Raw genomic sequence first — 17,524 nt, 5'->3', positions numbered from 1 at the left:
GAAGCAATCTCACCTTCCTGTAGGATTTCAAGGGCCTCAGCCCTTTTGGCGTCCGGAAGGAAGTCCAACAGAGGGGCGATTTTGAACCACAACTCCCTGTCGTAGCGGGCTACGATAGCCAGGGCGTTGGCCGCCTTGATAGTCGTCGCTGCGGATGAGATGACTCGTCGTCCCATCATGTCCAGCTTCCTGCCCTCGCCGTCCGGCAGGGAAGTTGATGTCGAGGCCGATGCCCGCCCAGCTTTCTTCTTTGCTGCCGCCGAGACGACCGAATCCGGGGTATGTTGCGCCCGAAGGCACAAGGGGGCAGCGTCGAGGCCCCGGTACTTCTTCTCGTACCGGTCCCTCTTTGCCGGCGCCGTGGCAGGGTTCTTGAGGAGGACGAGCCCCTCATCCCAGATGTCATCAAGTAGTGGTACGGCGAGGAACGTCTTCCTTTTAGCCTTGCGCTGTTGGTATAGGAACCCTTCCTTCTTCTTCTCTTCTGGGCAGAGCTGGAAGAGCTTGGATGCCCTGGAAATCATGGCATTAAAGGATCCAATCTCGTCGGGCGGGGATGCACGAGCAGGGGGCGACGGGGGACACGTCCCGTCGTCGCCTCCGTCGTCATCTGTACCTGTCGTAGCCGTGTCCGTGCCTGTATCATCCCCGTGGGTAGTAGACCCGGGGGAAGGCAGAGCAGGCCGCAGAGGTGGGAGAGGTGGCGTAGGATGCGTCCTCCTCATCTTATGCGGTGGACTTTCCAAAGGTCCCGGCTCCGGTTCCCCCGTCGGGTCTGGCTCAGGTACCTCCGTCGGGGGGAGGGGCAACCTTGTCCTTATCTCCGAGCATAAGGATTGAATCGCTGACAAAATGGCTGCCGAAGTGTCCTGCGGCGCCGGAAACGACGGGTGCAAGGGCTCTTGAGGAACCTCGTCGGCAACACCGTCGCTCTCGTCGTCGCCCTCGTCGGGATCCCTCCTGATGGGCTGGGCCTCTTCCAGGACTTCGATGAGCTCTTCTTCAGAAGTCGTGTCCGTATCCATGATGGCCACCTGCCCCTCCCTCACCTTTTCCAACGAGGACTTTTTGGGGGTCTTCTCAATGGGCCTGAAAGACGACTCCCTCTGCGGTGGCAGGGAGACTCTGGGTCCTGAGGTCGCCTCCACTGGCGTAGCCTCCACAGGCTGAGCAAGGGCCGCTGCGACATCCTCAATCGAGGTCTTAGCAGGGTGAATTAAGGCCATCGTCCCCTTCTGTACGCCTGGGGCCTTCACCATGGGGGGAGGGTCCGAGCCTCGCTCCCCCTCTGCCGGAATCTTCGAGATCGACCGGGGCCTCTCCAGAAGCTTCGCTGGGTTCTCAGACTTCCTCTTACCCGAGCCAGAGCGTTGGCTCGTGGTTGATGGCGCCGGGAAGGATGCGTCCTGCCTGGCAGCCAAGGAGCCCGACCGTTCGGCGCTCCTGGTGCCCGCGGACTCGCGGTGCTTGGCCTTTTGTTGGGCCCCCGTCGCCGGGGCACCCTCACAGGACTTAGAAGACCGCTCGGACTTCTTTTTCTTCTTCTCGCCTGACGGGCTCTTTCCTTCCAGCCAGTTGGCGAGACGGAGGTGGCGATCCTTCATGGTCCGCTCCGACATGTTCCCACAAAACGCACAGTCCTTCTCCGTGTGCAATTTGTCCTCATGGAGACAGTAGAGGCATAACGAATGCTTGTCCTCCTTAAAAACATTCTGAAGCTAGCATCCAGGGCAGGTCCTGAACAGCTTCCCGGGCGTCGAGCTTCCTTTCTCCTGGGCCATGTCCGGGGTAGGCCTTGGAACTTCTGGAATCCTCCAAAAGCGTAACTCGATGAAATCTTCACCCTTGAGGGGCGTAGAAAACTCTGAAACGGATCCCCGTTGATCGGATGTAGAAACGGTGGAGCTTGAGGCTCTATTTAACCGAAAAATGAGAAAAATCTCCTGAAAAAGCACGAAAACGCAACAAAAGCTCGAGAGCTACAGCACGAGGACTCCCAACACTTGAACGTGCAGTAAAAATCTGAGGATGGCTGCCAGAGGCGGGGCTTAGGGAGAGGGCAGTCATTGGCTGGGGGCAGTATGACCCAGAGACCAGTGATTGGTTACTACTAAGAAAGACAGATCAGAAACGAAACTGATACTGATTTTTTTCTATACCGAGGATTCCCGGCCTGACGACGGGGAATATTCATGAGCATGTGAATCCATGCCAGACCCCATGCTGGAGAAGCATGGGTGGCAACCGAGGAAAAGCAGTGACTGTGGGAGGAGAGAAGAAGCAGCTTTCACAGCAATGTGTAGTTTTTAGTATTGGGCTCAGACGCAGGATTGGTGATACAGGAATCTAGGTGGAGTGTTGTCAAGGGGATGGGTAGGAATTAACAGATTGTAGGCTGGCCCTCACCTGCCTAAGTCATGACCGTTAGCCCTGCCTGTCAGTGAGAAAGTGTGCAAAGAGCAGTTCAATAAGACCACATTTAAGTCAATCACTTTCAAAAAGCACACTTGCTCAAAGAGCAGTTTGGGAATCTGAATAGACAACATTTGCAATGAAAATATATGACCTCTAATTTTAACTTGAGGTATTTGCAATGAAAATATATGACCTCTACATTTAACTAGAGGTTGGGGAGGGCCCGTTTTGTCACTAGGTTCCTGGAACACTAATAAGGGCAACTTTGCTCACTGAACACTGAAGATCAGATTCAATGCATAGAGATTATTTCTGGAAATAACTCTTGGTACAAAGTGCAGAAATATGTCATGTGACAGGCAATGGATCAATAGAAGATTAAAAAAACCTTTTGGTGATTATACATACATCGTCAATTAAATCCAACCAGTTTACAACAGGAGAGGATTCTGTGTCACAATTCTTCAATACCGTAGATACAGGGGTTGGTTGTGTGACTGACAATTTGAGTGCTTGATACGTTGGTGATATAAATAGTGTTGTCTATTACTCATCAAATGATAACTCATCTTGTAATTAAAATTGTGAATCTGGAAATGTATGGACTCCTAATGCAACAATTCTAAAAAAAAAAAAAAAAAAAACCTACCCCCCTGCGGCACACTGGGGTTCCCCTCTTTTGAAATAGCATCTTATGGCGCTCAGGTGGCCAGGTAAAGGCCATTGCTTTTGGATCCCGTCCTTGGGGTTGGATATGCGAGGGAGGATCACCTGGGTGGAGGAGATTTGGGGAGTGGAGGGAGGACGTTTTTGGGTGAGACATGGTATCCCCGATTCCCTTTTCACCATAAACCTTTGGTCCCAACCACCTTCATGGACTATTGCCAATCCTTTCCCTCCTCTTCCTTTCCCTCCTCTTCCTTTCCAAGTGACCTTCCAAAATGTCAGTATTTTACTAGAACGAGGAAGATATCCACTAGAAAGGCAACTCCTCAGGTGGGCTAGACAAATATACAACAACCTCCTGTTATTAATATAAAAAGATATCAGAGCAATACCAAAACGAGGAGGAAGCAACTGGGAGTAATGCACACTTCCATTCATTGACACCCACTCTGGTAATGAGACGAGGAAGAGGGCTGTGGAGGAGTAGTGCTGTAAAAGTCAGGCATGACCAGCTAATTGGCCTAATTATGGTCAGGCAACTAGAATGAAGGACTTACAACTGAAACCACTCAACATGTCCCAGCTGTATAAAATTAGAGACTGCCCAGCAGCAGGAGAGAACCATCCGCGAGAGGACCGTCCTGGAGAGAACCGACCTGGGGTGAGCCATCCAGGAGAGAATGTGGCATGCGGATGCAGAATGGGTGGAAGAGGAACCAGCTGGAGCAAAGCTGGTTTAGCAGGAGTGCAAATAGAATGCCGGGGCCAGCACAGGCTGTGCAAGTGTCTAGGAGCCTGCTGTCCCCTTTTTCCGGTGTCCACAGTAGTAACTGTGGGACACTGTATGCTCTCAACCGCCACAGGCCACTGATAGCCCCCGCTAGAGCAGAATGAGGATATGAGCAGCTGAAACAGAGGACGGCAAGCGTGGGTCGCAGAAGCTTACGTGAGGAACAGGCAGAGCTGAACGAAGCGGTGAAGCCGAATCGAGAGGCCAGGAGGAGCGATAATAGACCGTGAGTGTGCGAGAAGGGACCACTCAGACCGGGGCACTCCGGGGCTGGAGAGAGGCATATGGGCATAGCGAACAAACTGAGAATCATTTCAAGTGCTATGGAAGATTAAATCCAATGTTGTTGAATGCGGAACAAGCTGCAAATTGGCATAAGTATTTTTAAGAGTGCTACAAGCATTACTGAATGCCGGAGAAATATATAAAGCGTTATAAGTCTTCTTTGTGAATGCTGCAAGCATTGATGAATACCGAACTAACTGAGATGTGTAATGAGCCTGAGAGAATACAGCACAAGATTAGAGCAAGTGATGAGTATTTATGTACAAAGTGAAAGCAAGATGGTGTAAAAAGGTGAACACCACAGAATGAGTTATGTGAAATACACGTTGTGGCAAAGCCAAGAGAATGCCAAGGTGAATCTGAAATCCATGTTGATTGATATATCTGAAGAATGCAGAAGTGTAACAAAGTGCTGAGGATTATCGGTTGCATGAACTGTAATGGGTGGACCGTGTGGTCTGACAACTGCGCCTGGACTGAGTGATCCCTATTTGAAAAGAGCCAAGTAAATCAAATGTGAAGAAGCTTGCATTCTGCTACAGTTACTTGTGCTTGAGAAATACAGAGGGAGAATAAGAAACATTTGTGAACTTTTCAAAAGCCTGAATGGTCATGGAGTTGAATTAGAATTATTTTGAAAGTCAAGACACTTGAACTGATTGTTGCTTTGAAGCCTGGAAGAGCTGACTTCTTGGGGAAGGAAAGCCCGGGACCTTGTGAACTGTGAGCAGACCTCTTGGGGAAGGGATCTCTGAGATTTGCTGAATTGTATTGACCCTAGAACTGTATTGAACTCTTGGGGAAAGGGAGCCCTAAGGACTTTTGGAACTGTGTTGAAGCTTTGGGGAAAGGAAACCTCAAATTATTTTAGAACTGTGTTGACCTCTTGGGGATGGGAACCCCGGAACATTCCGAACTGTGGTGAGCTCTTGGGGAAGGGATCCTTGAGGCCCTATGGAAATGTTCTGAACTTGGGGAAGGGAAGCTGAACTTCAGCCATGAGCTGGAACAAGCTCAGAACTTTGTTTTGACCACTATTTATTTTATGTTGATATCCCTACACGTTATGCATGGTCAGTTGTGAGGGCAAGTATAGGTTTTGGACACAGACTTTTAAGTTGAACTTACTGACACAGACTATCCTTAGTTTTGTTTATGTAGGGAAATCCCACCTTAGCATAGGGCAAGTTAGGCCTTACTCCAGTCTTACATTTAAGAAAATAAAACGTCTACTTAAAAGGTAGAATCTGTTGTCTGTGTCTTACTTCCTGATGCCTTCACGCTTTCCATTTGGAACTCCTAGTGCATAACAATACACGACAATCTGTGAATATTCCAGGAAAAGTGACCAAGAGCAGAAATGCTGTACTATGTACAAACACTAAAATTAGTATTATCACAAAACAAACACCTTTTTAAATGAACCAATAAGAACTGTGTAAACTTAAAAAAAAATAAGAATGTAATTTTACTGAAATTCCATAACCATAGAATCAAATGTTTGTGTTCAGCAGTCTGGTGTTCTGGAAATGTTAGCTGTCACACTTACCTCTGAGATTTTGCCGTCCCCAAACCACTGGAGCCATCGTGTTCCAAAGCCAGCTGGACGTCTGCCTGTGTCCTTCCAAGAGACAATGAGAGCTGGCCACCATGAGAAGCCCTTAATCTTCCCCCAGACTAGTTCACCAATACCAGAGCCTTTCCCGTCCTGAAATCAAAATCGGAGAAAAAAGATGAGTCTACCTTCTAGGTGTCACCAGGAAAATCTTACAAAATAAATCTCCATAGAAACAGGCATGCCCTTAAACATGAATACAATATATTATTCAGTATAAGACAGAAAACAGGCCCTCTTTGTATGCAGTGCTTGCAGGCTCACTTATCTGAATTTTACTTAAATGTCAGACTGTCACCGAGTACTGAAATAGGCTTCTCATACACTGGACCGTAAATATTAGAAAACGGACCTACAATATGATTTATAAGGAATGTATGGATAACCAGGCTTGTTTAACAATGCGCGGAGTTCAGCTCTAGTGTAGAAGGAAGATTGTAAAGGAATCCCTTTGAGACGGGGGCACTTGCATACATTTAAAGAGTGCTTTCAAGATACACAAAGAATGCATTGAAAGATAATACAAATCAATACAACTTTAGAACTTGCCTGACACACTCACAGGTAAGCCTGTGTAGGTGGTGTGTCATGGAGACACTTGCAGAGCAATATATTTACGTCAGACTAAGAAACTGTAAAAAAAGAAACCGGGTGATAGCTCTGCGTACCACACAAGACAAGTCTCGCCTCATGATTTTAGGCAACAAGGGAACAGGAAGAGGTGCACTGTGTCAGGCACTGACGTGTAAAGCCCAGTGTGTTTTGACCCTGCATTAACAGGATAATAGGAAACAGATTGGGCTGCAGTCACCACTAGCCCATGCCGAGTGATAATTGACTGTCTGCCTGTGGAACGTTGATGGGGTGAGTGACTTTTAGGCATGGCTAGCAGCTTGCAATTTGGAATTTGTACCTCCAACGTATGGGATCAGATGGCATTTTATCACTGTGTTTAGTTTTGGATTACTATACATGAAAAATACCCAACCAAGGAGAAAGATGGCCACCAATCAGTGTAATGAGATGCTTGAGGAGTGATGAGTGGATTAACAATTTGGCGGTTGTCTTTTGAAAAAAGAGGCTGACAAGACAATTGATTACTTTGCAGATATAAATGAGTTATAATTAAGTTAGCAGAGGACTCGTTGAAAAGCTAGAATTAAGAATACCAAAAATAAAGAGCGGGAGAACAGGACAGCATATCTTTTCTTTTAATACTCAAAATTAGGTCAATATTCACCAAAAACTAAAATAGGTTCCAACAGTATGCAGGTCTCTGCACCTTGATGGCACCTGCTCAGGTACATTGATTTACGATATGATATGATGAGTCATTTGTAACGTGCCTAAGTGTTTCTAGGCACGATTTGTGAGGGCCAGGTACATCCACAGAACATACAACAAAGAGGAGCTTTCTAAATGAGTTTCCTGATCTTAAGAGGGCTGTAGAGATGAAAATACATCTATTTATTTACAGGAATTATTAAATGAATAGATTTGCAAAAATATGTTATCTGGTTAAAAATTACAAACTTATTTTGACTTGCTCTCCAAAATTCCCTTTTACTCCTAACTTCCAAAGATAGCAACCCTTACATGCACAAAAATACTGTTCTTGAAAGGATGGCAATTCAATATTGATAATAACATATCCGTACACATTCTAATCGCTCACCAGTAAAGAATGTTCATGAAATATCTTTAAAGGTGTGTTGTGCAAAAACACAGTTCAATAGGCAAGGTTGCATGTAAACTCTACAATGGACCAAGCTCACAGCTACAGTTCAGTGCAAAATATTGCCACAACCACATTCAAGTATCAACGAAAAGACGCCCAAACCGATGTGTGCTCAATCACATCCATTCTATTGCAAAAGCACGGCTCCATCCTTGTTCTGTTATCCGACATATCCCTCATGCATTTTAGTTCTTTCGACCTTGCAAGGTATTGGAATTAACAATTGTGCAGGAAAAAAAAAGATTGTTTTGCCGCACACAATCACATTTTAGCATAATTTGTACAGTACATTGATTTTTGAAAGTAATCATTTTGTATACTTTCCAAGACAGAAAATAGAGTTTTTTAAAAAATAATATGAAGGATTACAAACTGGAGCACATATATTTGAAATACAATTGGGTACTTTTTTCGAATTTACCATATATTTGAGGAAATTGAATCTTGTTCCCAAGCCTCCCCACCACCTCAGCTTACAACTCGCTCCCACACTCTATGGCCACTTGCATAGCAGTGCATGCAACAGATCAAGAGAGTGCAAAACAGAGGAGGGGTTTGGTGCGCGCAAGAGAGAGAGAGAGTGCATGCAAGAGGAGTCTATGTGATTTGTAGATACAAATTTGCTAGTGGTAATTTTAGTCAACATAATTTTGATAGTTTGACTTGTTTTTCTTTTACTAGGGCCTTCCCATAAACTCCCTCCTCTGCCCAGGTCCCAAACTCCCCACACATTGTGTGTCCCACTTCCCCTATTTTAGGACAAACTACTAAAATGAGTTTGCCCCAAATTACCAGTATCCATTGTGTTTCTACGATACAACCATATTCCTGCACGGGAGAAGAAGTGTGAGCATTTTAGAGAGTGCATGAGTCAGAGGCCCATTGGAACAGAAACTGTACATGGCATAAAAAAAGACGAGTAGGGGAGCTAAGAGTAGCACGTGGGGCTGCTGCAACAACAGACAACAACAGGCAATCTGGACAGGAAGACACATGATGGTTGGACGATTAAATAACTGCTGTAATTATCAGAAATCAGGGGCGGACCTGCCTACAGCGAACTTTGGAGATTTCCCAGTAGGCCTAAGCATCGTGGGCTTTTATTTCCAAATTTTCAATAGAAAAGCGGTTGAGCTTGCTCAAAATCTGTAATATGGGGCCATGGCTCTCAGAAATATGCAAGAAATGTCTTTGCACGTTTTTATTTTAAACCTTAGATTATAGGAACAATATGACAATGACCCTTGGAAATTGTCTACTTGCTATTTCAAGGTGCAGAGCGCAGAATATGTGTGACAGGATAGGCACTGATGGAACACAGAGTGTTGCAGTGCCTTGTGTCCAAGTATTGAAAACACAATTTTACAATTTGTGTAATTATTGCTTTCAATTATGCAAGAGTAAGCAATTGTAATTTTAATTAACTTTGGCTTACTGCCTGCCTTATTTGCTACGTATGAAATTTTGTGTATGCAAAAAACTGTTACTTTGATAACATCGAACATTGTTCATTCATAGAAGGCACATCTTATGTTTACTTTCAATTGGGTATGTTTTATATATTCCTGCTTCTGTGTCCTCTTGGATATAACTGTATAGGTTTTATGTAGGGGGCAAGAAAAATAGGCACATGGGGGTATGGGAGGCAAATGGTATTTAGAGGTAAGATTTTTTTTTTTGAAACGATAGCCAGTCACGCAGAGTAGGGGAAAAGGGCTCAGTGGCAGCAAGATTACAGGGTCAGCGGCCGTATGACCTCCTTCAGAAGCAGTAGACACCAGGGGTCATTTCCGCCATGGGGGCAGCGCGTGCCGCGTCAGCAAGGAGAACGTGAGTAATGGGCACTAATGACAGGCTGTTTGATCTGTCCTGACTAAGCTGCCCAGCTCTGAGGGGCTAACAGCATGCAGCGATACGACGCGTTCGATTTAACGCATGAGCCGAGAGTAAAAAAAAGAGCTACTGTATATTTACAGTCAGACAGAACACGTGAGCGTTAAGTGAAAAAAGAGCTACTGCATGTTTACAGACAGCCGGCCGGCCGAATTTCACAAGCATTTTGCTGAGTGTCCTGGCAATTGGGGCAAAAGGACAATTTGCTGTTTTTTTCCAAACTCTCAAAATTGAGATATAGTAAAACTTCAAAAAAGAATGGTGTAACATATTATGGCGAAAACAATCACGTTATTTGCATTTATAAAGCACACAACAGCCCTTGGGCATCGCAGCGCTGTTACAGAAGGCTTACTTAGTTACATAAGTGATTGCAAAAAACAGACATGTTGCCTAGCCCCTTGTTGCAGGGCAGCATCAGCATACAAATGCAGAGTCAGTTTAGGGGGCACAAACATGTTTCTCAACCCCATGTTACAGGGCGGCAGAAGCATACAAATGCAGAGTCAATTCCAGTAGCACAAACATGTTGCCCAACCCCTTGATGCAGGACGGCAGCAGCATACAAATGCAGAGTCAATTCCAGTAGCACAAACATGTTGTCCACCCATGTTGCATGGAAGTGGGAGGACAACGCACATGAAGGTGGGGGTACTCACAGCAACACAGGCGACCATGGGGGGCACTCACAGCAACACAGGTGATACCATGGGGGCAGCACCCACAGCAACACAGGCGACCACGGGGCTAGGGGGCACTCACAGCAACACAGGCGACCATGGGGGCACTCACAGCAACACAGGTGACCATGGGGAGGGGGCACTCACAGCAACAAAGGCGACCATGGGGGGAGCACTCACAGCAACACAGGCGACCAGGGGGGGGCACTCACAGCAACCCAGGCGACCATGGGGGGCCACTCACAGCAAGACAGGCGACCACGGGGGGGGCCCTCACAGCAACACAGATGACCATGGGGGGGGCACTCACAGCAACACAGGTGACCATGGGAGGGGGCACTCAAAGCAACACAGGTGAAACCATGGGGAGGGGGCTCTCACAGCAACACAAGCGAAACCATGGGGAGGACTCACAGCAGCACAGGCGACCATGGGGGGGGCACTCACAGCAACACAGGCGACCATGGGGCAGGGGGGGCACTCACAGCAACACAGGCGACTATGAGGCGGGTACTCACAGCAGCACAGGCGACCATGGCGGGGGGTGGGTGCACTCACAGCAATAGGCGCCCTTGAGGGGGCACTCACAGCAACACAGGCGACCATGGGGGGGCACTCACAGCAACACAGGCGACCATGGGGGGGGCAATCACAGCAACACAGGCGACCATGGGGGCGGGGACACTCGCATCAACACAGGCGACATTGGGGGGGCACTCACAGCAACACAGGCGACCATGGGGGGGCACTCGCAGCAACACAGGCGACCATGGGGGGCATTCAGAGCAACACAGGTGACAATGGCGTACCTGTATCAGACAGGGGCCTTAGGAGTGGGCCTTTGGTGGGAGGGCGGCCAAGCCTGCCGGCTTTCCCATAGGCCCTTAACACCCAAGCCCCAGCCAATCAGGGAACGCCAACCGAAGCTGAGGGCTGGCACTCAGGCACACACAATGCGGGCGGCAACGATGAAAGGGCAGAGGAGACAATGCAAATCAGTGAACAAAAAACAGCAAACTCTGGTAAGGGACGGCATTGAGCAAAGTAAGAAACATACTTTGCAGATGGGCAGCGCTGTTTAGTGAAAAGTAGGTGTTGCAGGTGGTGAAAAGTTCTCGAACTCGCACTCAGTCGCGAGTATGTTCATAATAAGCCAGAAGGCTTAACTTGCTTCATGGTGTTGTCAGAAGCAGCGTCTCCTGATGGAGGAGGGAGAGGGCAGGATCACAGTCCTGCAGCTGTATATCTAAAGGTAATTCCTTATTGCATCAACACAAATACATTCCTGTGGTCAACATGCATGTTTTGGCATTGACAGGTAATCATTTACACCATATTTAATCGGGGCAATTACCCCCAACCTGAGACCAGATTGCTGTGTCCAAATAAATTGTTTGGCTGTGGCCACAAGAATTTGGGGGCCTGCACGCTATCCTACCAATACACACACATAATTCATACCAGCTAGGGATATTTTTCAAGTGTCCTCTGGTAAGCGCATAACCTGTGATAGTAGGCATGCCCCTCTGCAAGAAAGAACACAGCATGATAACCTGTTCTGTGGCAATGTCCCCACTCGGAGTCTGCAGCCAAATGTTTTATCTCACTGTATCTTTCACAAAGGAGGAATACCCATTTGAAAATCAGTCTCACCCTAAGTTACCAGGGTAATCCAGACGTGGACCCCTTGCTCACTGTGCTCAGAGGCACAGCTCCACCTCACAGATGTGGCCCGACTAGGCCGAAACATGTGTCTGGGTTGCTGTTGGTACTCTTATTCATAGGAGAATGGCCTAACATTTCAGTGCTGGACTGCCTTAGGGTGGGACAAAGACTGATATGCATATGGAAATTTCTCCTCTGTGAAAAGCACAGTGAGCTAAAGCCATCCACCCAAGAAAAGGACAACGGGCTGTGTTTGTGCCAGTAGAGGGACTCAGAGACCTTCTTTTGCATATTTTGAGGTACTTTGGGTCTCACCCTAAGTTATCAGGGTAATCCAGACATGCACGCCTTGCTCACTGTGCTCAGAGAGACAGTGCTCCACCTTACTGATGAGGCCCGACTAGGCCGAAACACGTGTGTGGGGTTGCTTGGTACTCTTGTTCAGTGGATATTTGCCTAGCATTTTGGTGCTGGACTGCCTTTGGGTGGGACAAAGACTGATATGGAAATGTCTCCTTTGTGAAAAGAGCAGTGAGCTAAAGCATGGTTGAGACTCTTACGGGGGTCATCCACGCAAGAACAGGTCAATGGGCTGTGTTTGTGCCGGTAGAGGGACTCCCAGACCTACTTTTGCACCACTGAGTACAATATTTTCAACTTTACGAAGACCTCAAGAGTGCTGTAAGGAAGGCATGGTATCAACAGTAACACGGACACAAGTCACCACAGTTCAAGGGTGTTTATTGAACTTTAAAAATGGTTTGTAAATGCCTATCTAATCCTAAATCTAAAGATGGGAGCAAGCTACGACCATCAAATAATAACGCAGTCCTAGTGGTGTCTTGTCAAAATAAAAGGACCTATACTAATAAACCTATTGCCAATAATTACTTCTAAATACAAATAGTGTGGGAAACAATGTTATACAAAAGAAAAGTATTCAAGAAATGATATGTCAGGATATTCAGGCCGCTGGCCTCCATTCCCCATGTTTTCAGCACAGGACAATCCCCATGTTTTCAACATGGGACAAGGCGACACACTCGGGCTTAGCACAGTCTCTGGCATGAGGGTGTAGTTCAAACATTAGCATCAGAGCCTTCTGTGCCCAAGTCTCTTTGCCTTTCAAAGTCTCTTCTTGCAGAGGGCCTAATGCGATAAACAAACAATAGGTTATTTTCCTCTCACGATTTCACACGCACTCAATTTCTCAAGTGATTCACTATTCACCTTGAATCCACTTCAGCCGGGCTCAGATCCTCTTTAACACATTGCTTGTAGGATTTTCATGTATCCAATTTCTTGGGTAATTCACGGTTCACCCCGGATTCCCCTCCGTCAGGCTCGGATCCGTTTCAACACAATGATCAATCAGTCTCCCTCTGCCGGGCTCGGACCAATTTTAATTTACTTTAACACAAACTTGTATTAACCAAAAGCTTTCAGTGGATCTCCTTCGTTCTGGCTCAGACCAACTTTATCTACTTTGTCATCAACTTTCTTTACTCTATTAACATCAAAGACTTTCGATTGTGCACAGGATTTAGCTTGACCCATTGCAGGACCACTTCGATTCACAATCCTTTGTCACTCTTTTGCTTTTGCCACCTCTAAGTTAGATACCTTAGAGACCTTCAAATGATTATGCACGCGGTGCCGGACCACTCTGTCTAAGGTATCGTATCTTGGTTTCAAAGTTCAATCACTCATCTGTTGTCCATTTTTACTCACGTTTGTTATCACATACGCTTCATACACTATTCGCATCAGCGTTCACCATACAATGTTGCTGCTTGCAACCTTGGCTTCAACACAGACCGGTCTGGTATCGGCCTCCCCAACTCACCGGCTGTGTTGATTTCACTGGGGCTGCTTTCTTGTAGGAGCCTAGGACAGTTCCACGGCAGCAGGCGATTCTCCCCGCCTTTATTATCGACGCAGGAGAGTCCCAGGTACCTCCGACACACAATGCAAGATCCTTCAGCCTGGTTTCCTGGTATTATGCTTTCTATTCTTGAGGTTTCGTGAAAGTAACGGTTCCTTGTCGAAAAGGTCAAGTGCACTACCCTCCTTGCAATCCCCTTCTGTTTTGCCGTCCTTCGTCTCGTGTTAAACTGCCATCTTGGAACTGCTTTGCCTCGCTCAGTGTGCTCCTGTGCTCTGTCTTTTATCTGTGTCGGGAAGTGTAATGGAATTCAGGTGTGTGAGATGGTCAAGAATTGCCTGACCCTGCCTGACCAATGTATTGTGACATGTCAGGTATAAGGCTGGGGTGTTAATCTGTTTTCTCTCATAGCGAGCTGTCCGTGAGAAAGTTTATGTGTTATGAAAGGGGGGGGGGATTGAGTTCCTAAGTATCCTATCTGGTAGGATGGGGTAAAGGTGTTACAGGGAAGGGGATACCGCGTCTCAGCATCTGGTGTCCCACTCCCCGAAGCCCCCTCACCGAGTTGATCCTTCCGCACTGGTCCACCCCCAGGAACTGGATCCAAAGGTGATGGCCGTGTCCTGGCCACGTGGATGACAGATCCCCGGGGACTAGTGCGTGAGACATTGCAAAGTAGTGTTTTCGGGTTAAATGACCAGCAGAAGACACTATTACTGGCCAAATTCACCTTTCAAATCAGTATGAAATTTATTACACAGGTTAGTATAACAAAATAACAATAAAAACAAAATTCTAAATGAAAAACAGTAGATTAATATGCTTACAACAGACCGATAGGTATTGAGAGAAGAAGGGATAGTGAAATGTCATCCCTGACCCAAAGCCCCAGTTCATGGGACCTCTTTAAAAAGTCAACAAGGTCTGCTAAAGGTGTCTATCAAGTACAAAGATGATAAACCGATGAGATCAGGGCAGGTGTTCCAGGGTTCGATAGGGGCGATCCGCTATGATGGCTCAAATACCTAACAATGAGAACAATCACGTGCACTTGGATTTTGGAATACGAGGGACTTTTCCGATTTGGCAAGTGATGTAGACATTCTTACTGGATCTCTGGATATTATATGTCTACAAGAAATGTGGCTTTCAAATGCACCAGTGTGTGATGGATATAGCTTGTACATTAATCCATCCAGTTGCTGGTAGAGAAGTCGCCCATTGGCGGGTCTCTTGACTCTGGTGAGAAATGTAAGGGGCATCCAAGTTATTGACATGATATGTCCAAATCGATGTATTCAAGGCTTCTGTTTAAAAATGGAGGCCAATCTATCGCAGTGATGTAAATGGGGTAGTATCTTATATATCTACTGGAATCCTCACGCAATTATGTCAGAGGTATTTCGGTGGGAAATCATCGAGGTCATTGATAGATTTTATGTTACTTATGATGTTCAGTTTATGTTTATAAGGGTGACCTCAAATGTCCTTGCCGAACAAACGAAGGTGACATGATTAGAGAATCGGATGTTTGTAATGGGAAGAGGCAAGAGCAAGCTGTTGTCTAGATGGAATTAATGAGTGGGAGTTGTACATTTTAAATGGTCAATGTGAGGGTGATCAGCCTGCACCTGTAACTTGGACAAATGGGCACCAAGCATCTATTTTGGATTATGAATTTGTATCCTCCGCTGTCATCAATGAGATAACTTCTTTAGTGGTGACAGATAAAAGGACTAGTGATCATGCTCTCTTGAGAGTGACATGGAGGGGCTCTGAAGATCAGTTTGAGAAGAAATGGCAATGTAGTATGATAACTCTTAATAGTGGAAACAGCCTTCAGTGGAAACGCTATGACATAGAAGTGATATGTGAACTCTTTGTTAATCATGTGGAACAAGAGGCTGGAGTAGATTATTTGCCATTTCTTTTAGAGTTCATTGCGAAAGGGAAAAAAAAGGTAACAAAAGGTAAACAAATGGGGGTTCACCATATGCATACTTGTGACGAGAATGTTCTTGCTGAGAAATAACTGCTGAGGAAGTTAGTGAGAATGCTTGGGAAATAAAAAAACGTATATGGTTGCCTATTAGTGACGAAAAGGAAACCAAGGTTTAAAAACTGGATGACTTTGTATAAGGCGATCATGTGGCAACGAGACGCCAAAGTTATGATGCTCTCATTGAAGTCAAAAGATCATGCTGCCACATGGCAGTTATTAAATAAATACACTAACAAAACAATGGCTCCCCACTAAATGGGTCGAATTCTATAAGGAATTATTTGCAAAGGTCAGAACGGTTTCGTTCCAGCCGGTGGAAAAATAAACTGTGGGGTTGGTCAATCCCGTTTGATAGACTGGACCTAGAATTATTAATTAACCACGTTAGTGGATCAAGGGCACCAGGGTCGGATGGTGCATCAAATTGGATGATTAAAACAGCGTCCAAAGCGTGGTTGCCTTTTATACAGGTCCTTTTCACACAGGTTATTAAGAAGGAGCTGGTTCCAGAATCGCGGCGTTCTGCTATTGTAGTGCCTATTTACAAAAGGGGGGATAGAGCATATCTGTCCAATTATCACCCGATTGCCCTACTGGATTCATTGGGTAAACTATTTGGAAGGCTGGTGCTGGGTCATCTTCAGAAATGGATTGTGAGTACTAAGATTTGACCCACAGCAAACTGGTTTTACTAAAGAGGTTGGAACGGATATGAACCTCTTTTTGCTACGCATATTAAAAGGCAAGGCTCTTAAATAGGGTGTTAATATCTATATGGCTTTCATAGAATTTAAAAAGGCATTTGATACTGTAGACAGACAGTTACTTTGGACCAAGTTGGAGTCTCGGAATTGCCTCATTGATCGAATCTCCTTGATTAGATAGTCTTCTCACACAACCAATATACACATACCGCGGCTTGAAGCAGGGTTGTCCACTTGCTCCAACTCTTTTTAATCTGTTTAGCTACATCTGTGGGAAACGTTGGAGAGAGTTAACGCCTATCCGCAGAAACAGGGTGGCCTGAAGCTATCCAGAATGCTTTTCGCTGATGAAGTAGTTTTATCTATTTTATTTATTTATTTCATTTGTAGAGCGCCTAAACTCTCAGGCATCAGAGCGCTGTTACAGACCAGTTACATTTATACCCAAGCTTGGTTCATAACACTGGGTATATCAGTAATCAAATGGGAGAAGACATTGGGGGTTCAGTACATTCAAAAAATACATTGAATGCAGGGAAGTAACTTGAATGGTTTTAATAAATCAAACGCAAATTGGCCTCCAGAGAAGCTTGGAAGGTTTATTGGAATACACTACCAATAATGGGTTGGAAATCAACCCTGCAAAAACTAACATTCTAGTCGTCAGTTAAAAAATAAATAGGAGGTAGGCCTGGCTTTCAATGCTACCTTCAAGGAATCCCTCTTGTTCAAGTTAAGGAAATGACCTATTTAGGTACCCGTATAAGTACTAGCATCAATGATGGGCCCCCGTATACTGGCTTTAAAAAAGAAAGCCAAAACATTAACATCACAGGGATTATTGATTAACAGGAGATTTGGTAAATTATTGGTAGTTCCGGTGTTGACCTTCTATAAGTCAAAGGTTGTCCCTACGTTGATCTATGGGGCGGAGGCCTTTTTATTTACGCTGGTTAAAATGTGGTCTACTCTGGAGGGCTCATTCTGGAGGAGGATATTGAGGCTAACTAACGTGATTTCTGTTGCAACAATCAGGTACGAATTGGGCTTGATTTCACTATACGCAAGGCATCAGCTCTTTTCTGCAAATCTATGGAATCTCCACCCGCGCCGCCTTTTCTAATTCTGTGTGCAGAGACTGGAAAATATGGCTCAGACCTTTTATAAGAATAGTCGGTCTGTTGCC

The 17,524-nt window shown here is 45.8% G+C and overlaps 1 protein-coding gene across 3 annotated transcripts in view; it reads right to left on the bottom strand.

Moving 5' to 3' along the window:
* The window catches only part of DNMT3B (DNA methyltransferase 3 beta), a 668,820-nt gene that overhangs the window by 405,058 nt on the left and 246,238 nt on the right, over positions 1-17,524 (bottom strand). For all 3 annotated transcript variants that reach the window (XM_069651024.1, XM_069651025.1, XM_069651026.1), the window contains one exon: positions 5,706-5,864. In XM_069651024.1, coding sequence (XP_069507125.1) covers positions 5,706-5,864 — 159 coding nt within the window. The remainder of the gene's footprint in view (positions 1-5,705; positions 5,865-17,524) is intronic.

The sequence above is a fragment of the Ambystoma mexicanum genome, chromosome 3p (genome assembly GCF_040938575.1).
Source record: "Ambystoma mexicanum isolate Mex_15411 chromosome 3p, UKY_AmexF1_1, whole genome shotgun sequence".
NCBI classification, from domain to species: Eukaryota; Metazoa; Chordata; class Amphibia; order Caudata; family Ambystomatidae; genus Ambystoma; species Ambystoma mexicanum.
This window is presented reverse-complemented; position numbering and strand designations above follow the sequence as displayed.